The following is a 21,923-nucleotide window of genomic DNA, read 5'->3' as shown; positions in this document are numbered from 1 at the left end:
GGTCGGAGCTCTGGTCATCTGGAATGGTCACCCTAAATCTCCTTATAAGAAGAGGAGAAGAGGCAGAGACATGGGGGAGAGACCATGGGAAGACGGGAACAGAGACTGGAAGGACGTGGCCGCCAGCCAAGGACACCTGGAGCCCCCTGGAGCTGGAAGAGGCAGGAACGACCCTCCCCCAGAGCCTCTGCGACCCCTTCATTTCAGTCTCTGGCCTCCACAGCTGGGAGGGAGTAGATTTCTGTTGTAAGTCACCTGGTTTGCGGTGGTCTGTTACAGCGGCCCCAGGAAATTAATACAACAGGGAAGGGCATTCCAGGCAGAGAACGTTCCAGAGAGGAGCCTGTGGTGGTGGGGGGTGCAGCTGGAGGGGGAGGATGAGGATGGGGGAGAGGGAGGGCAAGCCCACTTGGTGACAGTGCTGACCTCTGAACCCTACCCCCTGGGACCAGGCGACCCAAGGCTCCCAGGACAGCGCTCTCCATGGGATCTCGCCCAACACCCCCTAAGGCCCCAGCTGCCTCTGCTTGGACCCTCCGGTGATAGGACACTCCCTGTCTCCCTGGAAATCTGCCACCTGGGCCCCACCTGTCCCTCTTAGGTGACACTTAACAGGCCTGACTCAGTTTCTCCCCCGGGGGTGGCCACGGGGCATTGCCCCCGAACCTCCTTTGACTGAGGCAGCCCGGCTGGTGTCCTGGTTCCCACCTCTTGTTTGCGGGAGCCCAGCTTCTAGTGCACACAGTTGGCACCTAAGAAATCTAAGGCCGCTGGGCACGGCACGCGGGATCTTAGTCCCCGACCGAGGACGGAACCCTGGCCTCCTGCAGTGGAAGCACCGTTTTTTGTTTTTTGTTTTCTTACATCTTTATTGGAGTATAATTGCTTTACAATGGTGTGTTAGTTTCTGCTTTATAGCAAAGTGAATCAGCTATACATATACATACATTCCCAGATCTCTTCCCTCTTGCGTCTCCCTCCCTCCCACCCTTCCTGTTCCACCCCTCTAGGTGCTCACAAAGCACCGAGCTGATCTCCCTGTGCTATGCGGCTGCTTCCCACTAGCTATCTGGCTGCTTCCCACTAGCTATCTACCTTACGTTTGGTAGTGTATATACGTCCATGCCTCTCTCTCGCTTTGTCACAGCTCACCCTTCCCCCTCCCCATATCCTCAAGTCCATTCTCTAGTAGGTCTGTGTCTTTATTCCTGTCTTACCCCTAGGTTCTTCATGACATTTTTTTTTTCTTAAATTCCATATATATGTGTTGGCATACGGTATTTGTCTTTCTCTTTCTGACTTACTTCACTCTGTATGACAGACTCTAAGTCTATCCACCTCATTACAAATAGCTCAATTTCGTTTCTTTTTATGGCTGAGTAATATTCCATTGTATATATGTGCCACATCTTCTTTATCCATTCATCCAATGATGGGCACTTAGGTTGTTTCCATCTCCGGGCTATTGTAAATAGAGCTGCAAGCAACTGACAAAGGATTAATCTCCAAAATTTATAAGCAGCTCATGCAGCTCAATAACAAAAAAACAAACAACCCAATCCAAAAATGGGCAGAAGACCTAAATAGACATTTCTCCAAAGAAGATATACAGACTGCCAACAAACACATGAAAGGATGCTGAACATCATTAATCATTAGAGAAATGCAGATCAAAACTACAATGAGATATCATCTCACACCAGTCAGAATGGCCATCATCACAAAATCTAGAAACAATAAATGTTGGAGAGGGTGTGGAGAAAAGGGAACCCTCTTGCACTGCTGGTGGGAATGGGAATTGGTACAGCCACTATGGAGAACAGTATGGAGGTTCCTTAAAAAACTACAAATAGAACTACCATATGACCCAGCAATCCCACTACTGGGCATATACCCTGAGAAAACCGTAATTCAGAAAGAGTCATGTACCATGATGTTCGAAGCACCGAGTTTTAACCACTGGGCCGCCAGGAGGCCCGGCACCTAGTAAATCTGAGGGCAGTGAGCACTCAGCACTAAATAGCGCCGTTCCTTCCCACCTGCTGCCGGCGGCCCCACCGCACTGTGGGGTCCTGACGGATCCCCACCCTCTGCCACGGCCACACCAGCAGGTCTGCCGTCCCCCCGCCTCAGCCCCGCCCCGCCTCCTGCTAAGCAAGAGGGAAGCCGCAGGGCTCATGCACGTTTGTTCTCCAGAGGGACAGGCTCAGCTTCAGAAGATACTGCTTACTGTTCTTTTTGTGGTTTGGGCGCTACTTAACATTTAGGGTCTCAAAGGTTTTCACGGGATCGTGGGAAGCCTGCAGGGATCGTGGGAAGCCTGCACGCTTCCCGCTTCGACGGAGCAGCACTGATCCACGGGCCCGTCCCCAGTCCCCAGGCTCCCCGGGCCCCGGCCCCCATGGGCTCCCTCCAGCCCAGCTCCACCTGCCACTTCCCCCGGTGGTGATGCCTGGCGCTGTACGGCCCAGCATCTGCCCCCGTAAGGAGACCTGGGGAGCAGGATGTGTGGCTGTGCCTATCACCTGGGGCCAGGGGATTTAGAGACGATGGGCTGTGAGCTCCTAGAAGCCAGTGTCCCAGGGCTGGGACCCCCGCGCCCAGGCAAGCCCCCAGTCAAATGCACAAGCCACTGCTTTCCCTCCTCCCAGCAAAGCCTCCCAAGTGGGAAGTGCCCCATTGGGGCGGCTGGGATCCTGCAGCGGAGGCCCGCCCAGACCACCTTCTCCAAGGGCCCGCAGCCCGGCCAGCACCGCAGGAGACATCACGCGCGCAGAGGGCCCATCGTGTCTCCTGGCCTCAAACCCCTTGCACGGGCTGGCACTCCACCATCCAAACACAGCAGCCAGCAGTCTCGTCTGCCTCCCCCTCCCTCCCCCGCCTCTGAGAAGCCGCTCCTTGACCCCTTCAGTGGGCAGAAGGACGGGGCCTGCCACATGAGGAAACTGAGGCCGCCACGAGGAGGGGCCGGCCCCAGGTGAGGAGGGGGGAGTGGTCCCAGAACAGTGGGGTCAGGCGGGGCCGCCCTGGGAAAGGAGGGGCAGCTGTGTGGGGCCCAGCTGGAGCTAGATGGGACTGCAGCCTCTGGCCAGCCCGAGGGAAGGGCGAGCGTGTCCCAGGCCAGTGACTGGTGCCTCCCTGGCGATGTCTTTGAATCACCCACACTCGGGAGAAGCCAGCAGCACGCTCGTTACTGTGTGGAGAGGCGGGCCTTACACGCCGGGATTCTAGTCCTGGATGTGCTGAGCGCCTGGCAGAGCCTGTGCAGGGAGCTGGCCCTCGGGGCCCTGGATGGGGCAGGTGGGGACCTGCCCAGGGGAGGCGGTCCCTCTGCAGGGGAGATGGGATGTCTGGGGTCGGGGTGCCAGGGTGAGTGGCAGGGCATGCTTGCACTCCGCAGTGAGACTTGGGACTCTGTGCTCCTGGGACCGTGGGCACGTGGCTGTGGCTGGGGAGCGGGGCCACCTGCCTACAGCCCTGCTGGCCCCCGAGTCCTGGGAGAGCCGGGCAGGCGACCTTGCAGCTGGGGTCGGTGTCAGGGAGGGCCACGGCCTCCTGCACCCCCCAGTCAGCAGCCCTATGTGACCACTTCTCCCTGGCACTGGCTCCACTGGGTGGGCACCCTGGCAGGGCCGCTCCTCACTGGGGCCCAGGGCTGGGTCCTGGACCATCACTCTGTCCCGGGGCCTTGGGCGAGGCCCTCTCTATCTGGCCTTAGTTTCCTCATCCGACCTCCAAGTCGTAGGGGTCCCCACCAGTTTGCACACCTTCTTCCTTGCTGACTCCGGGGCCCTGCTCCCTGAGGCCGACAGAGCCCACCCCTCTTAGAGGACTGAGCCGCCCCCGCCTCTAGCATCCGCCTCTGGGTGGGGCCTGCCCACCGGCCTGGCACCTGCCGGGTCCTCCCCGGCCACCTGCCCCAGCTGTGCGGGCCTGTGCCCGGTGGGAGGCCGCGCTGACGGTGGGGGTGAGTCAACAGGGCCAGGCAGGCGGCAGCGTGGAGGTGTCACAGCCTCGCCACCTGCTCGGGCCGCCCCTCCCCCTGCCCCATCCCCTTACCTGGGCCGCCCTTCCTGGGACCCCTAGGCGCTGAGCAGCTGGTGGGTGCCGTGAGCCCACTCTCCAGCACGGGGGACACACGGGACATGGAGCTGGAGGTGGGTCCAGGAGACTGAATCCTGCTGCTGGCGGGAGCCGGGCCTGAGCACGGCCCTGGGCGTCCTTCCCGACCTCGTGAGCCCTCGAGGGAAAGACAGGGGCCTCAGCCAGCCTGGGCTTCTCCGAGCCGGAGGCCTCTGTCCCCCAGACCGCTCTGGGCCTTCTAGCAGTCGCTGCCCGCCGGCCTGGGGAAGGGGCGGGCGGCCGCAGGGGCTCATGTGATGCGGGGCGGGCCTGGGGACGCGCCGGTGGGGGAGGTCGCCTGCAGCCTGCAGCAAGGCAGCCAGCTGTGTCGCTGTGATAGTGTGGCCAGGCCAGGAAGAGTCGTGCAGCTGTGCCCACTGCTTCCTCAACAGGAACCATCTGGGCCCAGCCCTGCCCGGCTTTCCCTCACGGCCATTCCGTCCTGACTTTCCAACAACTTCCTCCTACCACCCGGCCGGTGACACCCCACCCACCCTGGCCCTGGCCCTGGCCCTGGCCCTGGCCCTGGCCCGCTGGGTGTGTTCCCTTGACCTGGGCAGGGGCGCAGCTCAGCAGCATGGGGGCAACGTCCATCCTGGCCAAGCCTCCAACTCCCACGCTGCCCAGCCCACCTGTCTCCCCTCTGGCCTGGCCCTGTCTTCAGCCTGGGCTGGTCTGGGGGTCTCTGCCCTCTCTTGCCCTCAGCCAGACTTCCCCCAGGGCCGCCTGCCCAGGGCCAACTGTTCAAGGGCATCGCCTGTAACCTTGAACCTGACCTCTGGGTTAGCCCTGGTCTGATCCGGTCCTGCCGCTCTGGCCAGCTCCCCTCCACTCAGGGCTTTCCCCTCGCGGCCTGAGGATCCTGCCCCCACCCACCCTGGAAGTACTGCCCGCCAGGCTGGGCAGGCTAACCCCCTCTCTGGGCTTGGCCTCCTGGCTGGGGGCTCCTCAGGGACCCTTACCCCACTTCCCGATGGACGCCTTGGGGAACAGTGCCAATTCGGGCTCACGGGTGGAATTTGCTGGGGGGGTTCGGGCTGCTCCCCACTCTGACGGACGCCAGAAACAAGGTCAGGGCCCTCTGTGACCACTCAGCCCGGAAGCGGGTGTCCCAGACCCTGCTCCCCACTTGGCACCCCGCACAGGGGAGGCGGGGCCCTTCACAGTCACTCAAACGGCCGCTTGGTGAAGGTGGTGACCGCCGTGGGAAGACCCCTCGAAGTGTGGCCCTCGCCCTCCACTGGCCTGGCAGTCAGTCCCTGGGGATCGTACCTCGGCCGCAGTCTCAGGGCCTCTGACAGGCCAGAGGCGTGCAGCCCGCAGACCCGGGGCTGATGCACAGGTTTCTGTGCTATTCCGACAGAACTGAATTGGATTGTAGGTAACTCCTGCCTGTGGGGAGCAGTCCAAGCAGTGCAGAGGGCGCAGGGCAGCAAGTAAGAACCCCTACCAGTGCCTCCCGCTCTTTCCCCAGAGGCCACCGTCACAGCAGGTGGGCGTCCCTCTACAGTCCAGGCAGGGACAGACCCTGTCTGTTCCTGGAAAGGGCTGCGACGTGCATGTCCCCTCAGGGTGCACTGCCCCGGGGCCCCAGGGTTCAGGTGGAGGGGAGGGTGCTGGGAGCCAGGGGCCAGTCCCTGGCTTCGCCACTGTCCTCACGGCCCCTCCTGGCTTCCCCTGCTCTCAGTCAGGGTGGGATTCAGGGTCACCCTGGCCAGTTTCCTCAGCGTGTGTGACACCCTGATCACAGTGGTTCCAGCTCCCAGACTGTTCCAGGAGGAGATGCCACGGGGGACGCCGGGCACGGCCTGCCTCGGGGTCGGCGGTGCAGCTGTCACTCGCACTGGTGCTGGGGTTCTCGCCTCGCCCCGTTTTCCAGGCTGCAAGCAGTGGGGCCTCTGCGAACTGGGAAGCGAGAGGGTCTTGGGAAGGCACAGGCCCCTCCCCTGTGAAGGCAGCCCCCACCCCAGCTCTGGGCAGTCGTTCGGGGCGCTTGCACCTGCAGGGAGCACCCCAGATGGGCCACTTCCACTTTCGTGAGGAGGCGTCTCATCCTGCCTGGTTTTCTGATCAGAGGGGCTGACAGAGGTTGGGTTGAAAGAAAAGCAAGTTGCCCACGAGTGGGGAGCGGGGGCTGCCCGGCCCTTGGTGGCCACCTCGAGGGTGCTTGCCTGCTCCCCGCTCCCCCCAGGCCGGGCAGTTGGGGCTTGTGGGGAAGCAGACGTTGGCGGTGGCTTTCGGAGCTGGGCGGCCCGGGAGATAAGGACCCGAGGAGGAAGTGACTGCAGCAGGAGTGGCTGCACGAGCGGGTGGGGCTGCTCCCTCCAGAGGCCACCGCGGCCAGCACCCACCGCTGGACGGGGGGCAGGGGGCGAGGGACCTTCTCCCCTACGGGAGGCAGACATTCAACCAAAAAGCCCCCAATAGATGTGGCCCGTGGGGCAATCAGGGGAGGTGATTTGGAAGCTGTGTCTGAGGGATCAATTAAGAGCTGCCCCTGGGGAAGTGAAGGGAAGAGCATTCCAGATAGAGGGGCCCAGAGGCGGTCACATTTTCAGGCTTTCAGGATTCTGTAGGATGGCCAGAGAGCTGGAGGGAGGCCAGTGGGGCTCAGTGGTGAGATGACACTGGGTGGAGGTGGGCAGGGAAGCCCATCGGGCTGGGTGTCTTATTTCCGCCTCCTCTCCTATCCTGTAGGAGCCCCCATGACTGCTGGGTGGATGGATGGATTGGAGGGTGAGTGGATGGATGGATGGATGGATGCGAGGGTGGGTGGGTGGGTGGGTGGATGGATGGGAGAGTGGAGGGAGGGATGGGTGGATGGATGGATGGATGGATGGGAGGGTGGGTGGTGGATGGATGGATGGGAGGGTGGGTGGGTGGATGGGTGGATGGGAGGGTGGGTGGGTGGGAGGGTGGGTGGATGGGTGGATGAGAGGGTGGGTGGATGGATGGATGGATGGGAGGGTGGGTGGATGGGTGGATGGATGGATGGGAGGGTGGGTGGATGGGTGGATGGATGGATGGGAGGGTGGGTGGGTGGGTGGATGGGAGGGTGGGTGGGTGGGTGGATGGGAGAGTGGAGGGAGGGATGGGTGGATGGATGGATGGATGGGAGGGTGGGTGGATGGATGGATGGATGGATGGGAGGGTGGGTGTATGGGTGGATGGATGGGTGGGTGGATGGGTGGATGGATGGGTGGGTGGATGGGTGGATGGATGGAGGGAGGCATGGGTGGGTAGATGGATGGGTGACTGATGGATGGATTAGTGGAAACATGATTCTATGCAAATCTCATGCCAGCCACGCTTTAGAGAGGAGGTACTGGGACTCACAGGGGCGACAGTCCCAGTCACAAAGCACTCAAAAGAGGGATATGAGTCACAAGGCAGCCCCAGAGGAGGCCAGATGGGGAGATGTGGGCTACACGTGAGCCAAGACAGATCAGCACCCCCGGACCCAGTGCCTGGCTGGAGGCCAACCTCTGCTTCCAGGTCCAGAGTGAAGTGTGGCCAGACGGTGGTGGTCAACAGGGATGGTGCAGGAGAAAACCTGCCCCCATGGGCTCACTTGGGGCAGACAGACAGCCCAGGGCAGGACACCCTGCCCGCCAATCCCTGGTCAGGGTGTCACTGAGCAAACAGAGCCATGGAGAAGGGCCACTTGCATCCTGGGTCGATGCCTGGGAATCCTGCACATGAGGCTGGGCTCTGGGGCGGTCGGCACACTCACTGGCAGGAGAAGGGGAAGCCCTCAGGACGCTACTCCCCACCTGTGCGCCACACACCCTCCAAGGAAGACAGACCAGCTTTCCTCAACCCCTGACCCCAGCTGTGTGGCTGGTTCAGGGGAGGTGGGTCACGGGTCCCAAGACCCTAAGTGGTCTGCCTTTAGAGACCCGGCCCACTAAGGGCGTGCCCCAGGCCCAGCTTCTGGGAGCCAGGGGCCTGGTGTAGTGCCCTCGGGGGACCGGGGCTCTGTGGCCTGTGGCTGGGCGGCACGCACATTCCGAACCTGGAGGTGGGTGTGGAGTGGCGGGGGAGCCACGCCCACTCCTCTTGTCCTGAACTTCACTTGCTTGACGAGCAGGCCTGGGGCTTTGGGCTGAGCCCAGTGAGGACAGAGTGTGAGGATGGACACAGAGTGCTGGCAGTGACAGTGATGACAGCCAAGTCCCCGTGACTCAGCGCTGAGACGTCTCCTCAGTCTGCACCTGAACCTAATACCTGTCACCGTCACCAAGAGGCTCCGAGAGGCTCAGCAGGCTGCCCACGTCACCAGCCGGTGCGCGGGGCCGGGGTGTGGGGCTGCGCTGGGTCCAGTCAGACCCAGAGCGGGGCTGGGGGAGCCGGGCGGGATGGGCGAGGGTCCCGCTGCACCAAGGACCCAGCCCCTCACCGCCCCACCCCTAGTCTCTTTGCTTACCAGCCACCCCCTCCAGCGGCATCGGGCAAGGCTGTCCATTCCGAGGGATGGGAAACCCAGGCTCAGAAGGGAAGAGTGTCACCTCTGCGTGACCCCAACACTCCTGGGGACCTGCCTGCCTGCTGGCAGAGCGCGCCCTCTGGGCTGTGGGGAGCTGCCCACCCTGCTCCCTTGAGCAGCCAAGCTGCAAAGGGGAAGGCCCCTCCCCGAGGCCACTTTCCCCTTGAGGAGCCCCAGGTGGAGGGTGGGGTAGGCCCCGGCAGGTCCTGGTTTCTCTCTGACTCTGGGCTGAGGTTTCCCGCGTCCTGGGCACCCCCCACCCCGTCCCTCGAGCTGCCCGCCTGCAGAGGAGCCAGTATCTACCCCGCATCTCAGCAATCAGCTCTAAACGCATTTCCTGTGAGCCCATGAGGCATGAGCCCAGTGGACCTGAGGCTGTGTTTGATCCAGAAAGAATAAAAAAGGAAAACCTCTCCACTGGGAACGATGTCGTTTTTCACTTTTTGCCCCCTTTTCTCCTCCCCCTCCTGCTCCTTGGGCACTAGCTCAAGGGAGAGAAGCTTTACTCATTCATGTTGTTTATTGCCTGTCCCTCCACTAGGAGGTCAGCTCTGTGAGCCAGGTTTTTCTCTTTTAAATAGACTCTGTTTTTTAGAGCAGTTTTAGGTTTACAGAAGAATCGAGCCCCTGCCCCCTCACACTCACAGGCTCCCCCATTATCGCACCCCTACCGGGTGGTACCTTGATTACAACTGATGGACCTGCACCACCATCACTCAGAGTCCGCAGTCTACACCAGGGTCACTCTCGGTGGTGTACATTCCGTGGGTGTGGGCAAGTGTATAATGACCTGTATCCACCATCGTAGTCTCATGCAGGGTAGTTTCACTGCCCTGAAAGTCCTTTGTGCTCTGCCTGTTCATCCTCCCTCCCCCCAACCCCCCCGCCACCACTGATCCTTTCACCGTCTCATAGTTTTGCCTTTCCCAGCATGTTTCAGAGTTGGAATCACACAGTCTGTAGCCTTTTCAGATTGGCTTCTTCACTTAGTAACTTGCATTTAAGGTTCCCCCATGCCTTTTCATGGCTTGACAGATCATTGCTTTTTAGTGCTGAGTAATATTCCACTGTCTATTTATTATGAAGCAGTCTATTTATCCATTCACCTCGAAGGACATCTTGGTTGCTTCCAAGTTTTGTCGATTGGGAATAAAGCTGCTGTAAACGTCCACGTCCAGGTTTGCGTGTCTGCAGTCCCAGCGTCTGTGGATTAGTGTCCTCTTCTTATAAGGACACTGGTCACCCTGGCTTGGGGCCACCCCAGCAACCTCATCTTCAAATACAGTCACATTCTGGGGTACTGGGGGGTCAGGGCTTCAACCTACGAATTTTGTGGGGACACAGTGCAGCCCATAATCCGTTCTTCGAGCCTTTAGGTGCAGCGCAGCCTGTGGACGCCTTGATTCTGGCCTCCCTGCCTCCGGAACTCGGAGAGGACACAATTCTGCTGCTTTCAGTCTGCCGTCCACCGTAGCCTGTTGCACAGCCCAGGCAAGGCGTGGCCGCGTCACTGGTTATTCCCATCTCACAGACGGGAAGCCAGAGGCCTGCGTGAGCTTCCCACGCACTCAGCGGTCTGTGCTTTGCACATGCACTTACTGAGCACCTACCGGAGCTGGACGCTACTCTCTGTGCTGGGGAGCCGGGGCGAGTGAGGCCAGGTGCCGCCTTACTGGTCGGAGGACACCGCGAGCCGAAGAGCAGCAAAACAACCCACGTTTTGCGCTACTTGGGTGTGCGGGAAGGCAGTCTCGCGAGAGGGCAACCTAGCAGGTGGGAAGTCTCGCGGGTGGGAAGTCTCGCTGGAGGGCAGTCTCGCGGGAGGGAAGCGGAGTGCCGCCCTGGCTCTCTAGGAGGAGGTGCTTTTCCCGCGTCTCCTGTGGGAAGCGCCCTTGAGCAGAGCCCCCTGCTAGCGTAAGGGCCCCGAGGCCGGCCTTTCAGAACCCCGGGGTCCCTTCTGGGCTCCCTCCCAGGCCCGCGCTCCTTCATCCTGGCCTCTGGTAAGACTCGTCAGCTCCCCTGGAAGGCAAGACCCTCCCTACCCAGGCGTCGCCGCCTCACAGGTGGCGGGGACAGACTCCCAGGCTGGCTTGAGGCAAAAATATGGCGCATTGGGACGTATTTGGATGTAAATATTTTCAGCTGCGAGAGTAGTTGAGAGAGGAGGTCTTGTTCCCCGGCGTCTCTGCGGAAGCCGGGAATCTGGGCCATCTGGCGCCTCTTCAGCTGCCCCCCTTCCTCGCTCGGCGGGCGTGGGGGGAAGGGGAGGCTCCACCTGGCCCCTGGGGGCGGCTGCGCCTCCCCAGCCTCACTTTCCCCATCCGCCCAGTGGGGGCGTGAGGGTGAGAGGGGGGCATTGGGACGCCCGGCGCCCCGGGAGCAGTCTGGTTACCTTTCCTCCCTCGTGGCTCTGACCCAGGCCAGGGGAGGGGCCAGGTGTGGCCCCGCGGGTAAGCCCCATGGCCTGTCAGGGGTGCAGGAGGGCTCGGCCGCCTCCCCGGATGCAGGGAGGACCCCGGGATTCCCGCTCCTCCCCCTACCAGACCAGCCTCCTCCCAGCAGAGCTCGAGGGCAGCCTGGGAGCCCGGGAGCAGTGTCAGGACTCAGCCTGGACCGGGGCTGGGGGCCTCCACGCACCACCTTTCACTGGTTCCTCAGCTCCCATCCAGGCCCCGATCAAGCCACCTCTGTGCGCCTCTCCAGGCTGTGGCTCTGCGCGGCCTTTATGACGTCCCCTCGCCTAGAATGCCCACCAGTGCCTCCCCGACAGCCAGCTCAGCCCTCCTTTACTAGAGCTGTGGGCTCATGGGTGATGTGAGCTGGCAAAGCCCTCGGAGATGGCTCGGGGCAGTGGTTCCAGACAGGTGCACTGGAGGGGGCTCGGTCGGGCGGGAGGCTGCTGGGCCCCCTCCCGTTTCAAATGGGGAAGCAGAAGCCTAGTGGGGGTCGTTTCAGTACTGGCCCAAGGTCACCAGGCAGTGAGTGGCAGAGCCATCTTGGCCTCATCTTCAGGTTCTCTCTCTCCTCCACTGGCCTCTAAGCAGGGCTGGCGGTGGCCCAGGTCCAGCCTGGGGGTTCACGGGTACTAAGCCTTGCACTTCCTGGGGATGCTTTCAGCTGCAAGTAACAGGATGTCCAGCCAACAGTGGTTTAACAGACAATCACGTATATTTTCTGGAACTGCAGAAGGTGGTGCTGGATTAGGTGCCGTGAGCCGATGATGTCATCAGGGACCCCGGCTCTTCCCATCCTCGTGCTCTGCCGTCCCCTGAGTGCTGGCTTGTTGCCTCATGGTTCCAAGGTGGTTGCTCTGGCTGCAACTCTCACAGCTTGTGACCGCTGCGTTCAAAAAAAGGAAGAAAAGGAGCCAGGGAGGAAAATCTTTCCCAGAAATTTTCAGGCAGTTCTCCCCTTCCAGCTTGTTGGCTAAACTGTGGCTGTGCCTAGCTGCAAGGGAGGCTGGGAACATCCTGTGAGGTCCCTGCCTTTGGGAGGGGTTGAGCTGGCCACGTGCACTTGGGGGTGGGGAGTGGCCAGGGCTCAGAGGAGGCAGGGGTGGCAGGACTGGGGAGGAGAGAAGGAGCTTCCCCGAGGCTGGGAGAGGGTGGGTTTAGGAGAGAAGGGAGAAGGGCTGGCCCTGCTGGTGCGCAGCACCCAGACCCACAGGAGGCCAAGGGTGTGTCGAGGGGGTGACCCCAGGCTCCTGCCTCAGTGACAGTGCCCTGGGCCCTTCACGGTGGACCTGGGCATGGGCCACACAGCCTAGAGTGGTGACAGTGGGCTGAGGGGCCTGTCCTGGTGAGGGGCTGAGGGCTGCTCTGCTGGGACACAGACGAGGTATGAGTTGCTTCTTGTCTCCAGGGGCCGAGGCGTGCACTCACATCTACAGAGTGGAGGTGCTCTTCTCGTCCTGGGTGCACCCCCTGCTGGACGGGCGTTTCCCTCTGCCCGGCTGGACGCCGCCTGCTGCTGGGCACCCTCGGGAGCCCCTGCCCCTTCTCAGCACAAAAGGGACGCTCAGCGATGCCTTCCTCCTGTTGCCTGCCACCTACGAAGAGCCCCAAAGAGGTTAGCTTTTATTGTTTGCCCTGAAAAATCTCAACTTTTGCTTTTCAAATGAAGAGTCCCCTGGTTCCTGTAGCTGTTAATTCACGCACCACATACTGATATTTGTGTTTATGGAGGGCAGGCGTCTGTCTCCTCACCAGTGTCCCCTGCCCCTGGAGCCGTGCCTGGCCTACAGAAGGTGATCAATAAGTATTGCTACTTGCCGAATGAATGAGTGAAGGAGTACGTGAACTGCAGCCTCCCCTGTACCAGGCCCGGGAGGCCAGCGTGCACTCAGTCTGGTTACATGTATGTGTGTGTTTACCACGTGTGAGTCTTCCTTTCCAGCTGGACTGCAGCCCGTGGGCAGGGACTCCTTCCCGAGGCCTCCCCCGGCCCACCCCGTGAGGACCTCCCACATAGCTGCGGTCATGGGGGCCCCGGGAGACAGGTGACGCCTTAAGAACAGGAGAATTTGCACAGAGTGAGGCGGGTCTTGTAAGACCATCGGGCCCATGAGGGACGCAACACCGTAGGCTGGTGAAGCAAACGGCTTTGCCCACAGTGTCTGCAGCCCCGGCCTGCTGGGCTGTGGTTTGGGCAGGCTCCCTGGCTGCCCTGGGCCTCAGTTTCCCCATCGTCAGCTGGAGATAACAGGCGTGAGAGGAAGCAAGATGTTCTCTTCAGGAAGAGCCCGGGCAGGGCGGGCCTGTGACTGCTGCCCTGCCCGGGACCTCGGCTACAGAATGTCTTCCTGCCAGGGTCCCCCAGGCACCTGGTCGGCACCACCTCCCCGTCCCAAACAGTCGCCGTGGGGTCACTGTCTGCGGGGTCCTGGTTGGAGCTCCAAGTCCAAGGCCGCATCCGGCAGCCTTATCTCAGTTCCTGGGAACTTCCCCCGGGGCCAGCTGCAAAGGTGGCCCCAGAGATACTAGGAATGGGGGTGGGTGCTTTCCTGCCCGTGACATGATTAAGTAACAAGAGCAGTTGCTGGTGGGAACATGAGCGGCCACACCAGCCATCTGGCCCTGCCCAGCCCCGCTCTGCCTCGCTCCAAATTTATCTCCCCGGCCCAGCCCTGCTGACTGGTGCTATCACTCCCGGGATGGATGGGGGAATTACCGCGGCCTGTGCTTTGCAAGAAGCTTATAACAAAGCCCGCAGCCAAACCCGAGGTGCAGAGTGAGGCTGCTTCCCCAGGGGCACCTGGAGCGCCTGCAACCAGGCTCCCGGCCACTGGCCCCGAGCGCGTCCCCGTGCCCCCGCCCCGCCCCGCCGCAGGATGCTGTTCTGCTCACACACCTGCACTCTGTACGGTTCCTATCGGCCCCCAAGTGTAACCGAATCCAAAAATATTAAACCGGGGCCCATCTGTTGGCCAACTGATGAGCGCAGATGTGCTCTGGATCTCAGAGGCAACTGGCAGCCCGTCAAGGCTGTTAGAAGCGGCACCTGCTGCCTGTTTTCCCCCTTCCGCCGCCCCTCCTGGGCCCAGGAGCCTGTGGCCAAAACACGCCCCCACCCCGGAAGGGGCTGGCTCCCCCCGCCGACCAGGAGGAGCGTCCCAGGGCAGGACCCACAAAGAGCCTCACCCAGCGGCGGGGAGCAGGGACCCCCGGGTCCAGTTGGGTCCCTTTGCCCTGAGCCCCCTGTCAGCCCACCATGGGGTTAAAGCGGGGACAGGGCCAAGGGCTGCTCTGGAAGGAGGTGGACAGCGGCCGAGCAACAGGCAGGCCACCTGGGGGCGTTTGCACCTGCGCTGCCCCCTGCCCAGAGCTCTCCCCAGGGGCCACCTGCCCCTCCCCCACCTCCTGCAGATCTTTGCTAAGACAGGGTTGGAACTAGACAAATACGACTTGTTTCTTTCTTGCTTTGAGACTCACATCAAGACCCGTCTACCTCATGTTATGAACATCTTTACTGGTCCTATTTCAAGAGGGGAAGAGAAAGGAAAACGCCAGCTGTTTCCTCCCCAGGACAGTGGCGGACGTGGGGAGACCAGCACAGAGGCTATCATTCAGGAGTTCCAGGATGGGGCTGGACAAGGAGGCAGAGGTGTTGGGGGCTGAGAAGGGGCTGGAGTCTGGACGTAGCCAAAGGAAGAAAAAACAGTATGGCCGGAGGAGAAAGCTGAGGCCTGAGAGGTGGTGGCCCTGCCTCTTCCCACCCATCAGGCGCTCCTGTGGTCCCCACCTGCTCAGTGCCAGGGACAGCCAGGTGAGCGGCAGCCCCAGACTCGGGTCTGGATGGCTGGTCGGAACCAGGGCCTGCCCAGAGGGATACGGGCCGTTGAGGCCAAGTCCCAGGCGTCCGCCCTCCACTGGATAGGTGGGAGACCTGTGTCCAGGTGGAGGAGAGCATGGCCTTGGCCGGCGCCCTGGCTTTCCATGGGGGCTGTGGGCGGGCAGGAGGGCCGTCGCCTTTCAAGGCACTTTCCTCTGTCCCTGAGGGCCACAGTCTCCCAGGCAGGAGACAATAGAGCTGGAATTTGAACCCAGCGCCGCCTCTAAGCTCCAGACATCCACGCCCTCTGGTCCCCAGACGGCTGAGATGTGGGACACAGGCCAGCCCCGCTTTCCTGAGCGGGGGGGACCAGGCACCAGATCTGCAACCCGGGGGTCCTGCCCTTACAGCCAGTCCTGCAGACCCCTCGGGGGGCCTCAGCACAAGGGCTCCCCACCCAGGGGGCCCAGGAGCCCTGTCTCACCCACTCCTTGGAAGCCTAGTTTTCCCTGTCAGATGGGAATCAGAAGAACAAGTATCCTGGTATCTTTCTGAGAATTGTCTAGATCCGTGGCTTTCAAGCCTTTCTGAGTATGAGCTGTAGTGGGAAATACATTTGCTACCCTGCCCAATGTTTACTTGCTCCTGTGTGTTACATGCGTTTGCCGGTGCCTCTGATGTTCTATGGCTCGTGGAAGCCTCACCCCCATCTCTGCCTCTGTCTTCACGTGACGTCTCCCCGTGTGCATGTCTGTCTCTGTGTCCAAATTTCCCCTTTTTATAAGAACACCAGTCATACTGGGTGAGAACCCACCCTGATGATCTCATCTTAACTAATTACATCTGCAGTGACCCTGTTTCCAAATAAGATCACGTTCACAGCTGCTGGGGTCGAGACGTCAACATGGATTTGAGGAGGACTCAGTTCAACCCACAGCGGTTAAATACCCTGAATTTCACCCCAGCGCCAGCCCTGGCTTCCCAGAGAGTAAGTGCATGTGGCAACGCGGCACGATTTGGGTGTGGGCGAGGGGCTTGCATTCTTGGGTGGTGGGGCTGCAGTGCAGGCGCCCTGAGGCCCCTGCCCCTGGCGCTGCTGTCATGGCCGCCTGCTTGAAGCTTTCGTATTAGTCTCACTCAAGTGGCTTGGACAGACCCTGGAGGAGCCGGTCACACTCCATTGGGCCAATAATACGGATTCTGAGACCGAGTCAGAGCAGTGCTGATTGAATACACCGCACTGGTGCCCCTAATAGGCTACTGATCTGGGCTGCAAGGCGCACACAATCCTGGATGGCAGCCCCCCAGGCCCGGTGCCCATTCCTGGCGGGTCCCAGCCACAGGCCCACGCAGTCGTATCTCCGGTGTGAGCCTGGGAAGGGCCAGCCATGCAGCTTCCTGTGGGATCTGCGTGGGGATGAATTTTCTCACTGAGGCTGCTTGCCCTCGATTTAAGGACCGACTTCCGGGGTCTGACACAGAGCTGGTATGGGCCAGGATTTGAGAGGGTGTCATCCAGGTTCCCCCCCGCCCCCCGACCTGCTGAGGCTGCCCGAGAGGTTCCCACGGTCGGCAGAGCAGTGGACGAGCTGCTGCGGGGTGGACCTCCAGCCTTAGTGTATGCCATTCTGATCGGGAGGTCCAGAGGGAGGGCTGGCCTCCCCACCTCTGAGTCCCTCTGAAGGCCTAGCGGGGGTGTTTAGCCCCCTGCCCACGTGTAACGGGGCTGACCTCTGCATGAACCAGGGCCCCTCGCCCCTCTCTCCCTCTCTCTGTCTCTCCCCCCCCAGCTTTGCTAATAGTACCCTTGCTGTGTCATTCTTCCTCACTTGGGCAGGCCGCCATTCCTCAGCCCCTTCTCTCACGGGTGTAACAGAAATCTCCCCTCAAAAGCCCCCCAGGTGTTGGTGCACCTGCAGGGCCTGTGGGCGGCACCGTCACCGTTGTGCGCACTTTACAGGAGACGGAGGCCTGGACAGTGCAGGCACCTGCCTGAGGCCCACATAGCTTGGTTGCAGAGCTAGGACTGACACCCAGCTCTGTCACCTGCGCTCCCCACACTCCATGCAGCGAGAGTGTTGACAGGACTACTCCTCCCCCGATAGGGCGAGCGCGGCAGCCCTGAGGACGGGGTTTGGGGAGTCTGCTTGCTCTTATAGGAAACTTGCCCCAACTGAGCTGTGGTTGGTCATGTTTTGGGGGGAAGTTTTAAGAGAAGAAGTGAAGACTGAGTCCATCTCAGCCGAGTTGGACACCACGTTCTCTGCACCCTTCACCGTCACGAGCATCTCTGCCATCTGGGCAGCTTGCCCACACCCCCATTCCTGAGGGACTGAGCCTCGGTTGCTAGGCTCTCCCTGGCTGAGGCTGCCACATCACCTCCATTGGGTCTCACGTGTGTTTTGCCCTTGCTGGGCACATTCTGAAGAGACCAGGCAGGCGTCAAAACAGACTCAGACGTGAGGCAGAGGCCAGGTCTATGGCATGGGGAGTTTAAAATAACTATGATTAATACGTTAAGGGATCTAATGGGAAAGACGGACAGTGTGAAGGACAGGTGGGTGATGTAAGCAGAGAGACGCAAACTCTAAGAAATAAGAAAAAGGAAATGTGAGAAATCAACGTGTGACAAAAACGAAAACGCCTTCCACGGGCTTGGTAGTTGGCCCAGTAGGGTTGAGGAGAATCAGCGAACTTGAAGGTAGATCAACAGAAAATTCCTAACCTAAAGCAAAAAGAGGAAAAAGAGAACCGTGGGACAATATCAAACGGTGCAGAATACACATAATTGAAACACCAGGAGGGGGACTTCCGTGGTGGTCCAGTGGGTAAGACTGCGCTCCCAATGCAGGGATCTGGGTTCAGTCCCTGGTCGGGGAACCGGATCCCGCGTGCATGCCGCACCTAAGAAGCCTGCGTGCTGCAACTAAGATCCAGCATAGCCTAAATAAATTAATAAATAACTTTTAAAAATTAAAAAAAAACACCACCAGGAGGAAAAGCAAGAGAACAGAGCAGAAGAAATATTTGAAATAATCATGCCAAAGAACTTTCAAAAATTAATGACAGACACCAAGCTAGAGATCCTGGAAGCTCAGAGAACACCCAACAGGATAAAGACAACAACACAGCAGAACCCCACATCTGGGCACGTTACCTTGAAACTGCAGAAAACCAAAGACAGAGAGAAAATCTCGAAGTCAATGGGAAACCTGACGTACAGAACCAGGGTGAACGTCACAGCGGATTTCTTGTCAGACACCATGCAAGCAAGAGGAGAGTGGAGTGGAATATTTCAAGAGATGAAAGAAAAAAAGCACCCATCTAGAAGTCAGCAAAATTCTCTTCCAAGGTGAATAGAGAACAAAGACTCCTTCAGATGAGCAAAAACAGGGAATTCATCACAGCACACCTGCCTTGTGGGAAATGTTGAAAGAAGGTTACCCTCCTGGTCTGTGTGACGGTGAGTCACTCACCCGACAAAAGTTCACTGAGCACCTACTGTGTGTCAGTGCTGTGCCACGCCCCAGGGACAGCCCTGAAGTGAGACCGACGCTGTGCCAGCTGGCGACAAACTCACGGGGGAAGTTACAGCCAGGAGTGGAGTGGGGGTGCAGGGGGTGCAGCGTCCTGGAGACCAGGTGACCAAAGGGTCTCCAGAGGGAAAGGAAGGAGCAAGGGTGGGAGGAAGCACAGAGAGGGGTGCTCGGCGGTAAGAGGGGGCAGCAAGTCCCGCGGGCGGCCGGGCTCAGACATGGTGACCCTCCTCCTCCAAGAGCCGGCCCCAGCCCGGAAGCCCGTCCTCATCAGCTTGCTGGCTTCTCAGCCAGGTGGACCTGGCCCGGCCCCCCGCGGTGCCCCCCCCCCCCCCGAGCCCAGCCCACCACTCCGAAGCCTTGCTTGCATCCAGGCTGCGAAGCCTTGGCTCTAAAAATAGCCGCCACCTGGGAGCAGAGACAGATGGGAGGCGGTGGCCCCGGCCGTCAGCATCCTGGCACACAGCTGGCTGGCAGCGGGCCGGGCAAACCAGTGTGGCTCCCGCGTGGCCCGGCGCATCCCTGGCAGTGGAGGAGGCTGGCAACGTGGCAGGCGGGCCCCCGGAGCGGCCCCAGCCACACCTCTTTCGTCCACGCCCCAAGCCCCTGCCGTGGAGCGTGACCTGTGCTGTCAGGCCGCTGGGCCTCACACCGGCCCTTCTGCTCACTGCACACCTCGGGCAGGTCCTGTGACCTGTCTGGTCTGTGCTTCCTGCTCCTCCAGACAGTGCCCACCCCCGGCGCTGGGCAAGGATCTCAGGAGTTAGAACACGCTGAGTGCCTGGCACAGTAGGTGCTGGGGTGGGAGGAGCCCGGGAGGTGCTGTGACTATCACTGTTTCCAACCCATGGGCCCCCTCATCCCCTCGGCTTTGCTTGGGGACTCTCCCCTACCCACTGCCTGTGTCCCCTCCTCACCTGGCCACCCAGCCCCAGCCTGGAGCCCTGGGTGGCTTCCCAGGAGCGGGGGTGTGGGTGGTGAGTCTCTGATGATTCTCTCCCCGGACGGGATTACACCTGGGCCCTGCCTGGGGCTCCAAGGACCCCTGCCCTCTGGGGAGGGGACACAACCCGCCTGGGCAGGAGGAGGGGGACACATCCTGCCTGGGCAGCATCAGGTGTGACCAGTGGAATGAGGGGACTGATGTTTGCCACGTCCAAGCAGCAGCTTCAGGAGTCGCCTCAGTCTCCCCCCAGCTCCCTCCCACCCCTTTATCTGAGACCAGTGTCGCCTGTGGGACTGATTCTGCACTGCACTGAGACCACCACGGCCAGCCTGTCGCTGCCAGCTTGTAGTGGGAGCGAGACATAAACGTGTGAGACCGCAGCTTGGGGGCTGTTTGTCACAGCAGCAGAGCTGACTAACGCACCAAGCAGTGTGAGCTGCCTCCGGGTTGCACTGCCCCTCGTTGAAATTGACTTCATTTTGGTGAAATTTATATACAGTGCAATGCACACGTTTTGAGCATGCAGTTCAGTGAGCGTGAACCAAGGGGTAAACCGTTTCTCCAGTGAAGATCTAGAGCATTTCCATCATGTTGCCCCTCCTTAAAATCAACTCCCCCCAACCCCCAATTCAGTCACCCACGTCCTCCTTCTGTTACAAGATCCGTTTGGCTGTTCGTGGAACTTTGTCTAAACAGAGCACTCGCTTCGTGCCTGACGTCGTGGGCTCTTGCCGGTTCAGGGATGCACTGTGTATGTGTGTCTGGGGCTCCCCTGGTTGCTGAGTAATACCCTCAAGTGTGAATACAGCACGTCACGTCTGTCCGTCACCTGCGCTCTACATTGTCACTACTCTGGGCGAACGGAGCTGCTGAGAACATTTGCGCAGCAAATGAGGACGTTTTGTCCTTTTTAATCTCTTCCAGCTGCATCCCTCCGAGCAGAATTGCTGGTCTATTCTAATCAGCTCTATTTGCTCTTACAGGAAATTTCTGTTTTCCCAAGCAGTAGTTCTCATTTATATTCCCAGCAGTGCGGAAGGGCGTTCTGGTTGCTCCACACCCTCACCAACGTCTCACAGTGTTAGTTTTTTGTGTTCTGGTTTTTTCAGAATTTTAATTTTTCTAGTAGGTGTGCAGTGATGGCCTGTGGGGTCCACCGGGCACTTTCTCTGGTGACCATTGGTGTCGAGAATCGTTTCCTGTGCTTATTGGCCGTTCATGTGCCTTCTTTTACTGACGTGTCTAAGTCTCAGGGCCACGGTTTGTTCGGTTGTTTGTATTTTTACTATGGAGCTGTAAGAGTTCTTTGTAAACATCAGTACGAGCTCTTTGTCGTATGCGTCTCATTTCTTTTCTCTGTGGCTTCCCTTTTCATTGTCCTAATGGTGTCCTGGCGAGCAGAAGGCTTTAATTTTGATGAAGTTCTGGGTTTTTTCCACAGCGAATGCTTTCTGTGTCCTAACTAAGGAAGCTTTGCTGGTAGGTTTTCCTCGTTTCCTTCCAGAAGCCACACACTGTTGGCTTTTACACCTCGGTGAACGACCCTGTCTGCATGAGCAAGCTTCCTCCGGCGTGAGGCTCTGGTGGAGACCACGGCTCCCCACGGGACACCCAGCCGTCTCAGCCCCGGCTGCCTCATCACACCCGGCCTGGCCCAGTGCACGGCCTGTGTGCTCGGAGGGCCGAGCGGCAGACGGGCTGGTTGTCTTGCCGCTGGACGTGTGTCCGGGGACGGCTGTAACAAAGGACCACAAATTGGGCACTTGAAACGACGGCATGTCCTTATACTCTGGAGCCGGGTGAGCGGCCACGGGGCCGGTCTGGGCTCTGACCCAGGAGACGAGGGCGGGACCAACCCGAGGGGTTTGCAGGTGAATCAGCGAGGCCTGGTGACCGAGAGGGCAACTGGGGCAGGAGGCCGGCATTTTCTCCCCGGCAGCCCTGGAAGGAAGGCGCTTCCAGGTCTGGAGTGCCGCTTGGTTCCCGGTGTGAGGGGCAGAGGGGAGAGAACTGAGGGTGTGAGCCAGGGACCCCTGGGGTCAGACAGGGTGGGGAGGGCAGGTGAGGGCTGGGCCGGAGGGGAGCGGGGTTGCCGGGGGCTCCAAGGAGGACCAGGAGGCTGGAGGTTTAGCTGGAAGAACAGACAACACCAAATCCCATTAGACTGATCAGGGCAGGAGTCTGCATCCCTCCAGCTCTGCTTCCGTCCTTGGCGGGACATCCAAGGGGGAGGGAGGAGTGGGGAGGAGCCGGCCTGAGGCCAAGGCTGGCAGGTGGGAGGGAGGCTGCGTGGCCCAGCCACCCCTCCTGGGAGCTGTTGCTGCGGCCTCTTGCGGTTTGGACAGAGCTGCAGCAAGTCCTGCAGGATGAGGGGCGCACGTGCTTCTGAGCAGCCCGTGAGGGCTCTTCATTGGGCACTTCACGGCCTCTGCTTGGAGGGGCCTGGCCTTTCCCCTGGGGCCAGAGGGCTGCCCCCAGTGCCGGCCTCGTCCTGCTGGCTGGGTGCCTTCAGCTCGGTCTCCACTTGTGCTGCCCTGCTCCCCACTGCCCGCTCGGACACAGC

The 21,923-nt window shown here is 60.3% G+C and overlaps 1 protein-coding gene and 2 long non-coding RNA genes across 4 annotated transcripts in view; 1 reads left to right on the top strand and 2 right to left on the bottom strand.

Annotated features, from left to right (window-relative positions):
- The window catches only part of CBFA2T3 (CBFA2/RUNX1 partner transcriptional co-repressor 3), an 84,123-nt gene extending 79,744 nt beyond the window's left edge, over positions 1-4,379 (bottom strand). Inside the window, exon 1 of the mRNA XM_033845046.2 lies at positions 4,060-4,379. Within this exon, the coding sequence (XP_033700937.1) occupies positions 4,060-4,147 (88 nt within the window). The 5' untranslated portion in view covers positions 4,148-4,379. The remainder of the gene's footprint in view (positions 1-4,059) is intronic.
- Positions 4,380-4,547: 168 nt separating this feature from the next.
- Positions 4,548-9,015, top strand: LOC117309100 (uncharacterized). The gene is made up of 3 exons (XR_004523366.2): positions 4,548-5,614; positions 6,820-6,858; positions 8,213-9,015. It is a non-coding gene; the product is annotated as an uncharacterized lncRNA (long non-coding RNA).
- Positions 9,016-11,757: 2,742 nt separating this feature from the next.
- On the bottom strand, positions 11,758-18,955 carry LOC117309089 (uncharacterized). 2 transcript variants are annotated; one of them, XR_004523351.1, is made up of 3 exons: positions 18,763-18,955; positions 12,490-12,656; positions 11,758-11,947 (listed from the first exon to the last, which is right to left on the bottom strand). It is a non-coding gene; the product is annotated as an uncharacterized lncRNA (long non-coding RNA). The 2 variants fall into 2 exon arrangements; XR_004523350.2 differs by having other exon boundaries at positions 18,823-18,950.
- Positions 18,956-21,923: the final 2,968 nt, after the last annotated feature.

The sequence above is a fragment of the Tursiops truncatus genome, chromosome 19 (genome assembly GCF_011762595.2).
Source record: "Tursiops truncatus isolate mTurTru1 chromosome 19, mTurTru1.mat.Y, whole genome shotgun sequence".
Lineage (NCBI taxonomy): Eukaryota > Metazoa > Chordata > Mammalia > Artiodactyla > Delphinidae > Tursiops > Tursiops truncatus.
Note: the sequence above shows the minus strand (reverse complement) of the source record. Positions and strands in the feature narration are given on the sequence as shown.